Source organism: Cucurbita moschata, unplaced genomic scaffold (assembly GCF_002738365.1).
Source record: "Cucurbita moschata cultivar Rifu unplaced genomic scaffold, Cmos_1.0 Cmo_Scf00023, whole genome shotgun sequence".
Taxonomy (NCBI): domain Eukaryota; kingdom Viridiplantae; phylum Streptophyta; class Magnoliopsida; order Cucurbitales; family Cucurbitaceae; genus Cucurbita; species Cucurbita moschata.
Window position 1 is genome coordinate 3,748,043 of NW_019268539.1, and position 9,472 is coordinate 3,757,514.

Below are 9,472 nucleotides of genomic sequence, written 5' to 3' on the forward strand. Positions count from 1 at the left end.
AAATATATATATATATATATATATATATATATATATATATATATATATATATATATATATTTAGAGGTTAATAGGAATAAGCCTCGAGAAATATTTTAATCTTTAAAATGAAGTACGTAAGTCGTTCAAACAACAGAAAATCATAATAACAAGAACATGATAATCACGAGGCAGCACAATTTGCTGGCTTGAAAGAAACAGACGATTTCTTGATATTATAGCCAACCAAGAAGTTAGTCTGTGCAATGTTGCCGTAGATTTGCATGCTGTTTTTCTCACTGTTGCCAACAAATGCCAAGCAAACGACGTCGTCCGCCACCCTAATGAACAGGTTTTCTCGCTTGAGATTCACCTTGCCACCTTTAAAGTGCGCTATGACTGGCGGCACCTTATAGTCGTCGGTGGTGCTCTCATAGCAAAACTCCAAGGTTTGAATTGGACTAGTCGTGGACTTGAGGTCCATCACCTCGGAAATCGCCTCGGAGAAGCTAGCAAAGATGTCCGGTTGTAAGAATGTAAGCGTCGTGCCGGAGTCGATAATGATGTTCCCCTTTGTTCCAAATGGTGAAGAGCTTGAAAAATTATATTTGTTGCTTCCAACACTCATTGCTTCTATTTTCAGCACGTAGAAAACTTTGTAGTAGCCTTCTACACACATGAACAAAAACTAATTAGTACTTATACAATTCATCGTAATACAACGAATGAACTCACCGTAAAAGTATAATATTATCCACTTTTAAACCCTAAATCCACATCAGCTCCTTTTCTCTAGAGCACACGACCAGTATTATCCACTTTTAAACTCTAAATACGGGTCTGCTCATTTTCTCTGGAGCGCACTACAAGTATTTTTAAACCCTAAACTAAGTGAACTCCTTTTCTCTAGAGCACACGACTTGCTCGCTCAACGTCCAAACATTCTATAATGATTAAATTAAGAGCATGACTGTAGTATTATCAATCTTTTAGTTATATACCTATGATTTTTTTTTACCCATGATTTTTTTTTACTCAACATTTAACTACCCACTAATCATTTTATCAATAAAAAAACGTTTGCATTTACTGCCGGTATAAATTGGAGTCGAGACGGCTCCCGAGCCAGAGACGATAGCATTAGAGCCGAAGTTAAGATAGCTCGAGTAGTTAGAGTTTCCGATGGGTGCCAAACAGTAAGAGAATTTTCCGCCAGTGGCCGGCCCCATCTGCTGGACAAGAGAAGCTGAACCATGACCGAGCCCAACAATCCCAGAAACTTTAGAATCAAAAGAGCCAGCATTGTCATGGCCACAGCCAATGGCAGTCCGTGGAAACGCCATGGGGCGGCCGGAGGTGGAGTCCATTGTAAGGGTATCAACGGCAATATCTCCGTTGCTGTGGGATCCATCGCCGTAAGAAATGGAGTACTCGCACACGGAATTCGAGGAACAAGAATTTCCCGGCCCTGTAATCGAGCAAGTCGGCGAGGAACACGAGACTGTCTTGTAAGTCGACGATTTACTCGGATCAAACATCGGCGCGATTTGCTGGTAGCAATTCGGGCAAGGTTTGCACTGAGTCCAAATAATGTCGCTTCCCGTGTCAGCAATGGCTACAATCGAAAACGGCGGCGTTCCGAGGGATATTTTCACAACATACGCGCCTCCGCTCGTGTATATTGGGGCTTTCCCCGTGTCTGGCGGTGACACCGTCCCACGGCTGATGGAGCGACGGAGAGCGTCGGCAATGCGTTGGTAGTGTGTCTCTGATGCGTTGAAAAGTGGGAACTTGAGGAAGTCACGGTGGATCAGTTCGACCGAGAAGCCATAGCCACCGTCTGCAGCAGCGGAGGAGGCGGCGGAGGAGATTAACAAAATCAGTGAGACAATGATTGCCATTGGTTAATTGATGATGAAAATGAATGGGGAATTCGAATAAATATATAGAGATGAGAAACTTGAAGGGTCAGCAAAAATGGAAGTGAATCGATGAGGAATGTTATAATCGTAATTAATTTTGACGATTAAAAACGCTTGGTGTTCTATTATTCAATGAACATTGCCATTTTTTTTTCCTTCAAATTCTGAAATATTAAGGTTAAATTGTTTGTTTGTTTTGTATCCTAATATAGTTTCGTGTTAATATAAAGATTCAAACCTGCCCTTTTCTATTGTTATTAGCTTGCTTTTTAGAATATTGTTCGACCATAGAAGGTTTTATATGATATTTTTAGCATTGGTTTTATTTTCGTTTCGAATTTGAGACGAGTATAGAAAGTCTTCCCTATCTTTGTTATTACCTCTTACTCTGTTATTTTAATTCTCATTTCCGTTAAATTTTTCATTTATCTTTTATTGAAAAAACTTTAAGGCAAAAATTAATATCTTAAAATTCACCGTCCAAATAGAAACTCTTTTAAGAAGTAAAAGCGTAAGATTCGTAATGAGTATGAAATTGAATATAGTCCCTTAAATTTAGTATTATTTAGTAGGTAGTTTAATTAATCATGAATAAACTTTTTTTGCATTAAATATTAATTATAAGTAACCTTGTTATTACACCATTTAATTTATTTACTAAAATTAATTAATTAAGTATAAATTAATTAGAATAATAAAATTATTGACAAATTTTTATAGCTATACTAATTAAAATTTAATAAGTGTAATTTAGCTTTAAAAAAATCCGTTTTTTGGGACCGAAAAGCGGGGTCGTGTGGCTTGTTTTGCACTGCGCATTATTTGGGTGGAAAACTCCATTGATATGCTAATAGAAAAGGAAGCAACTCCCAAAGAAGAGATCAGGGTTTCTTCGCCACCAACTCCGTAGAATTTTGGTTCAAGATTTCGTCGACGATCAAGTTCTTCCTGCGCAGGTCGGTTTTTTCCTTCGCTTTTTCTAGCTTTTGCGCTTTTTCAATCTTCTCCAATGATTTCCGATCGTAACAATCTATTGAATCTCGACATGCATTGATCCTTCGATCCAGTTTCCCCTTTGTTAGCCATTTCTGCCTTTCTTCTTCATCTTTTAGTTTCGCCGTGTCTAGATCTTGGGCGGCGTATCGTCTATGATTTCATATGCGTTTCTGCTTCTCCTATTTCTTTTATAGATTTGCTTAGATTTGAGATAGATTACGTCTTTTTGTGGTTACGCTTATGTTAGGGCTTAATCGTCTCTTCAAATGAAATGAGCAATCGAAGTCTTGATATTTATTGAAATTCGTAGCGTAGGTTGAATATATGAGTTTTTGTCGCCACTCCGAGTGCTAGTGCGGCTAGAAAGCTCTGGTTGGGAGTTCTTCTAAGACCGTGAACTTGTGTGTGTAGCAACATTGATGTTATCAATATGTTATGTGATTCTGAGCTACAACAATGCTTCTGTTTCTTCAGAATAACAGGTCTTGTGTAATGTTACCCCCTAGGCTAGTTGTATATTTTGATAAGACGCTCATTGATCAAGTGCATATCTCTCTTTGAACAAGAATCTTGTCCGGAGAAACCTTGACTTGGTTGAAATTGTTCCTTGGAACATCTACGGGTATTAAAAATGTGGGCGACACTTTATCATAGACATTGTAGTGATCTTCACTGTTAAAGAAATTTGGTATCCACGAGCTTCACCATGATTTTTTGTTTAGAGGTGTGGTGGGAATGAACATTATTACCCCTGAGAAATTTGAAGAAGAGCTTACCTCCATGATACAGGAAACTTTGAAAACCATGAGTCTAAAGTTCTGATAGCATCTTAGGGTTTAAGAAGAGGAAAGAATGTATTACTGATTAATTACCATGAATTCACACGACCCCTAACGAACTTTAACAACTTAACTACAAGAAATTGATAACAATAATTTGTAATGAACTTTGTTTAACCGTGTAAATCAAATTTGTGCCATTATGCTTTTTGGAGTTCCAATTTTCATGCTTTTGTGAGAAGCAAAGTCTTCTCTGTTTAACCATTTCGAGTTTTGACCCCCCTATAAGAGGTTTGTGGATTACAAATCCACGATAAATTCTTCTGATGATAGGACAGTATGGCTACAGTAAAGAACCTGAAGATTAAGACAGCAACCTGCAAACGCATTATCAAGGAGTTGCATTCTTACGAGAAGGAGGTCGAGAGAGAAGCTGCCAAAACAGCTGACATGAAAGAAAAAGGTGCTGACCCTTATGACCTTAAGCAACAGGTACGTAAATGGCTTGCATTCTTAATAATCAAAAGTTTGTACGATTATTGTTGGCTTGATTGCTTGTGGTTTTATTTGTGCCATCGGTGAATATCTTAAAGAAGACTTTTTAGACTGACTTGTTCAACATTACACAATATGAACAATAGAATTTGTGAGCGTGGAGATGAGTGATTTGAACAAATGGAGAAGAATAATGGTCTCAAATTTGGAACATAATTTCTGTTCAACTTTATGTTTTGTAAGCTATAAAATCAAAACGACCAACTAAAATGTTATTTCGGTAATGGAGATTGAATGAAATGTTATCATCATATGAATCTTCTTCTTCAATTGGTCTATATATTATTATGATTTTACAGTTAGCATTCTCACTGTAAGCAGGAAAACGTGCTGGCTGAATCAAGGATGATGGTTCCCGATTGTCACAAGCGTCTGGAGGCTGCCTTAGCTGATCTGAAAGGAACACTGGTATTGGCTTTTCATTCTTCCCTATTTTGCTCTTATGAGGAGCTTGATTCTAGAAGGTTATCTGCACGTGCCCAATTTTTGTTAGTTTACTAAAACAAATCCTTATCGACTTCTTCATCTCCAGGATGAACTGGAAAAATCAACACAAGTGAAAGGCCCGGAGTTTGAAGATGCTCGGAGCATAATCACCGAGATCGAAAGTTTCCTTAAGACAACAGAGGAATAGTAGTGATCTTAAGTACCAATAACAGAATTTTATATTGATAAGCTATTAATCAAACTATTGCTTTGCAATATTACTTTCTCTTGTCCGGCTTTTGGTTGCTATGTTCATACTTTGGAGAGTTTCATTCCCTGTTATTCACTCCTATCATCAAGTTTAAGATTAAAATCTTCTGTTTCTGCTGGGTGTTGTATTTTAAAATATTTTGATGGTGTTTGTCCCTATTTAAAAGGAATGTATTAAAAGTATGTATAACAGCTACCTAAGCACATTTGCTCGTTGAACGAGTGCTACGTAAGAATCGACCATGGGTAAGCCTAGTAGCATTGTTGATTTCAACCCTATGGTTGCTATTAACTTCAAGATATTACAATTCTTTTGAGTTTTCTTGACAATCAGACGGCACAAGTAACTTGAATCACATACTGTACAAAATGCTAAATTTTATAGCCTTCACAGATAATTTCATACAGATTTGTATGCCCATCTTTGTTTATGTTTCTACACATCAATTATACCTTACAAACACTTCATTTTCCTTCAAGAATGCCGAGACGCTCTCCTAATCTTCCTTCGGAATGGCCTACACGCCTCAATGCTGAGACCAACTGCTGCAGCTAGTGCCATGAAAATGGCAGCATCCTCTGTACATGTAACATGTCGCATGGCGAGTTGCACCATTGGCTTACTGCTCTTTCCTTCCCCTTGTACTCTACAACTCATGACGAAACCTCCGACCACTTGGCCTAATGCTGCAAAGTCTCCGCTGCTCTGCGGGCTCAGTATTGGAACTGTTGCTGCTCGTAACTGTTTGTCAGTGTCTATGAAGAACTCCCCACCTCTCTCAGCATTGATATGGATCTCAGACATAAGAAGTTCCCCTCCCTCTTGAGCTTCGGAGAGAAGGTGAAAGCGACAGCAGACAGTGTCTCTAATTCCTCGCTCGCGCCATGCCTCGAGCTTTCCCCATGGCTGCCAACTTTCAGGTATGCAGACATCAGGACGAACAATCAGCCAAGACCCGGGGTTTGACCTGGCAACCCAATCGCAACCTGCTGATGGCACAAAGGGAGTAGTTATGAAGGCTGCTGCAACAGCCGAGCCAGAAAGATCATGTATCTTCACCTTCCAGCCTTTTCTTTCTCTCCGCTCGACCTTGAGGTCCGAGCCATCACCAGAACCTAACCAATCTGAGCCATCACCAGAACCTGACCCTGACCAATAGTTGCTCAATGAATCCACCTGGGATACCCTATAAATTTGATTCAACTGTCAAATATGAAGTCCAACACAAAATGTTCAACAGAAGAAAGTTATTGTTCTAGTGTTGCATGAGTTGCATCACCTGTCTCGACTAAATTTGCAGCTGAAGATCGGCTGTTTGATCGAGCCTAGAAGCTGGACGATTTGCGGGCTTAACCTCGTAACATCTTCAAACTGAAAAACATATCTTGGATCAGGATCAAGTTTCACTCTCAAATGAAGCTCTGCTCCATGTCTTCCATTCTCATTCTTGCTTTTGCCAATGCCTATCCACCCATTGAAAAGAACGACTGGCTTCCCATTGCCCCATTCGGGACCGACATCCAGTTTAAACGTCCCAATCAGCTGCCTCTTGATGCCAACACCACAATGAGATCCCTTCCTTCCAGAGAAGACAGATATTTCAAGACAGGCATGAGTGTTATAGAAGCAGCCAGGTGCTAGTAATGCTTTCAGATCAGACTCTTCAAGATAGAAGCTTGAGGCAATGCTATGAGAATCAGGTATGGCTTCAGGAGACGGGAGAAGCGGGATTGAAGACGTCTGCACAGGGAAACCCCGAAGACGAATTTCACACGAACACGGTGCAGAGAAAGCATTGACTCCAGGTTTTGCAGAGTTTAGAGCAGCTCCTGGGATTCTCAATCCCAAAGATCCAATTGACAACCTAATAAAAGCCTGAGGATCCATTTGGGTCACAATTTTTTGTCCATTTGATATAGATAGTTTATAATGCCACCAGCTCAAGTATCCTGAACCAACACAAAAACAATCAAAATGACATATAAAAGACCAGAAAGACTCGTTAAAATTCAACTCAGAACATGAATCAAAAGAAACTTCATTCTATATGTTTGTTAAAAAACTCAAACATGATCTATCGAATGAATCATCTGAAGGATAAACGAAACTAGTTTAGAACCGACGATGAACTGAATTCCAAACCAGGTGTTTATAACGTTTGATTCGTGGGACAACAATGATGATAGAAAACAAAGTAAGATGCTTTAACCCATAAATAAGCATATTTGGAGCATTAAACAGCCTGTCTAGCATGGAGATTCTTGAGTCCAAACCCTCAATAACACTGAGGAGAACACTTTAAGAAGGAAAACAAAGGCATATTAAATTAACTTCTAGTTTAAGATCATAACGGACCATATGGTTAAAGGCATATTAAATTAACTTCTACTTTGCCTTTTAAAAATCAACCCATCTCTTTGGGAGACGTTGTAATGAGTTTCATACTTTCTTGCATTTCCCCATTTTCTCAGAAATTGTTCGGGTTCTTAAACAATTGCAAATTATGTACGTAACAGCCCAAGCATACCGCTAGTAGATATTGTCCGCTTTAGCCCGTTACGTATCACCGTCAACTTCACGATTTTAAAACGCATATGTTAGGGAGATATTTCCACACTCTTATAAGGAATGTTTCGTTCCTCTCTCTACCCGACGTGGGATCTCACAATTTGTGTTCCATAATGTAGATCGTCCTAAAGAGTTGATATCGATCTGTCCATTTTTTTTCCTTTTGCTTCACTATTCTCTCATGATAAAGTCACAAATGAAATGCATAATTATTCATTACTTTTAAAAAGCATTTAACACTGAAGATGGGAATTCTTAAAGCATTTAACATTTTTAAGAAACATTTTAAAAACAAAAAACCCAGCCAAATCTTATTCATTAATATTCAAAAAGTGTCTCAGAAAAGTTGAAAAACAAAACAATGAAGCTTTACAGCAAAGAGGCCAACTTTTCAAAGAACACAAAACAAAAGGCAAAACTGTTGCCAATGGAGCTTAGCAAACTATAGGGAATTTGATGATAAACAGAGAAAAGGTCAAACAAACACAATTGGGATGAACAACAGGCAAAGCAAACAAATGAGTGAACATTCATTTATGGCAAACAAATGAGTGAATATCCATTTATGGATCTCGACTCATTCAAGCAAAAACAACTCAACCGAGCGAATGAAACAATCCAAGTCTATCGCTAGCAGATATTGTCCTCTTTGGACTTTTCCTCAAGGTTTTAAAACGCGTCAACTAGGAAGAGGTTTCCACACTCTTATAAGGAATGTTTTGCTCCTCTCTCCAACCGATATGAGATCTCACAATCCACCTCCCTTGGAGGCCCAGCGTCCTTGCTAGTACACTGCCCCGTGTCTATCTCTAATACCATTTGTAACAGTCCAAGCCCAAGGCTAATAGATACTATCCGCTTTGGCCCGTTACGTATTGCTGTCAATCCAGCTCACGGCTTTAAAACGTGTTACACACCCTTATAAAGAAGGTTTCGTTCTCCGGATCTCACCGCCAAATTCAGAGTCAGGAACACAAACCCACATAATACTTCCAACAAGTAAAGCAGAAACCAAAAGAACCAACCCACGCAAAGATTCATTAGGTAAGTAATTTCATCTCAAAAGAAAACCAGAAGAAATCAGCAACAAAGATAAACCAATCCTAATAAACCAAGGGAAAAATCAAACTGCAATGACTTGGATTCTACTTACCTTGTGATTAGTTGCCAAGTAGAAACAGAACTGTAGTGCTCCACAGAAAGCAGAGCAGGCAGAATCCCTGAAGAACAAGAAGAACAGCAACATTTCACCCAAAAATCAAATCCCACTTCTAATTTTCCCTCTAAATGTGAAAGGATGAATGTTTTTAGAGATCTAACAACGAGCTTTTAGAAAAAGAAAAACCCAAATCCCGATAGCAACAAAAGTCTTGAATATCACGTAGAGACTTCACAGATCACGAGGCCGCCAAGAAAAAACTCCCTGTTCCTCTTAACTCTACACTATTTGTCACGAAATAGGCGGAGAAATTTAAGGGGTGGGGGGGGGGGTTTGTTTGCGGTGAAATTTTGAGAAAGATCCAAAAAAGAAAGTGAAATTTGGATGCGAAATTTTGACTTTGATTTGGAGTTTGAAGATGAGTGACGGTAGGAAGGAAGAGAGAAATAGTGGGCGGGGGGCAAAAAAGCGATAGACACAGAAATCGTGGAAACAGCTGTAACCAATTAGGGTAATCAGAGAACAACAACATTCGTTCATAATTCATTAAATTATGAACAAAAAACAATAATATTGTAATCCAAAACGAAAATATTAAAGAAGAGATTGAAAAATACGTGTGCCCTGACTTCATCCTCTCAACTATTTATCATTTTACAAATTTTTCCATGAATGGAGATCAAATTCTAATGGGATTAGCTCTAAATATATGAAATTATGGGTCTTTGTCGAAAGAACCTTTAAAAAAAAAATAAACATGTTTGACTTGATGTTTTTTTTTTTTTTTTTTTTTTTTTTTTTTTTTTTTTTTTTTTTT

The 9,472-nt window shown here is 38.4% G+C and overlaps 3 protein-coding genes across 6 annotated transcripts; 1 reads left to right on the forward strand and 2 right to left on the reverse strand.

Annotated features, from left to right (window-relative positions):
- Positions 1–161: 161 nt before the first annotated feature.
- LOC111460029 (aspartic proteinase CDR1-like) lies at positions 162–1,880 on the reverse strand. The gene is made up of 2 exons (XM_023103106.1): positions 1,070–1,880; positions 162–648 (listed from the first exon to the last, which is right to left on the reverse strand). Exons 1-2 carry the CDS (start codon positions 1,878–1,880, stop codon positions 164–166), a joined length of 1,296 nt encoding a protein of 431 aa, XP_022958874.1. The 3' UTR covers positions 162–163.
- An 811-nt stretch (positions 1,881–2,691) lies between these two features.
- Positions 2,692–5,041, forward strand: LOC111460224 (tubulin-folding cofactor A). 4 transcript variants are annotated; one of them, XM_023103378.1, is made up of 5 exons: positions 2,705–2,857; positions 3,404–3,519; positions 4,010–4,168; positions 4,553–4,639; positions 4,764–5,041. In XM_023103378.1, the coding sequence occupies exons 3-5, from the start codon at positions 4,016–4,018 to the stop codon at positions 4,863–4,865; spliced, it is 342 nt and encodes a 113-aa protein (XP_022959146.1). In that variant the 5' UTR covers positions 2,705–2,857; positions 3,404–3,519; positions 4,010–4,015; the 3' UTR covers positions 4,866–5,041. The 4 variants fall into 4 exon arrangements, with proteins under 4 accessions (XP_022959143.1, XP_022959146.1, XP_022959145.1 ...); XM_023103377.1 differs by having other exon boundaries at positions 2,706–2,857; positions 3,372–3,519; XM_023103375.1 differs by lacking the exon at positions 3,404–3,519 and having other exon boundaries at positions 2,692–2,857.
- A 244-nt stretch (positions 5,042–5,285) lies between these two features.
- On the reverse strand, positions 5,286–9,122 carry LOC111460223. Its single transcript, XM_023103374.1, has 3 exons — positions 8,650–9,122; positions 6,208–6,877; positions 5,286–6,114 (listed from the first exon to the last, which is right to left on the reverse strand). Exons 2-3 carry the CDS (start codon positions 6,813–6,815, stop codon positions 5,403–5,405), a joined length of 1,320 nt encoding a protein of 439 aa, XP_022959142.1. The 5' UTR covers positions 6,816–6,877; positions 8,650–9,122; the 3' UTR covers positions 5,286–5,402.
- Positions 9,123–9,472: the final 350 nt, after the last annotated feature.

Bases quoted from the DNA above. Each gene is read 5' to 3' on its own strand.
- LOC111460029 (XM_023103106.1), bottom strand. From the start codon at position 1,880: ATGGCAATCATTGTCTCACTGATTTTGTTAATCTCCTCCGCCGCCTCC. The intron at 649-1,069 runs GTAAATGCAAAC...TCATGTGTGTAG, and splicing joins GACTCCAATTTATACCGGCA to AAGGCTACTACAAAGTTTTC.
- LOC111460224 (XM_023103375.1), top strand. From the start codon at position 4,016: ATGGCTACAGTAAAGAACCTGAAGATTAAGACAGCAACCTGCAAACGC. The intron at 4,169-4,552 runs GTACGTAAATGG...CACTGTAAGCAG, and splicing joins CTTATGACCTTAAGCAACAG to GAAAACGTGCTGGCTGAATC. The intron at 4,640-4,763 runs GTATTGGCTTTT...CTTCATCTCCAG, and splicing joins CTGATCTGAAAGGAACACTG to GATGAACTGGAAAAATCAAC.
- LOC111460223 (XM_023103374.1), bottom strand. From the start codon at position 6,815: ATGGATCCTCAGGCTTTTATTAGGTTGTCAATTGGATCTTTGGGATTG. The intron at 6,115-6,207 runs GTGATGCAACTC...TCAAATTTATAG, and splicing joins TGCAAATTTAGTCGAGACAG to GGTATCCCAGGTGGATTCAT.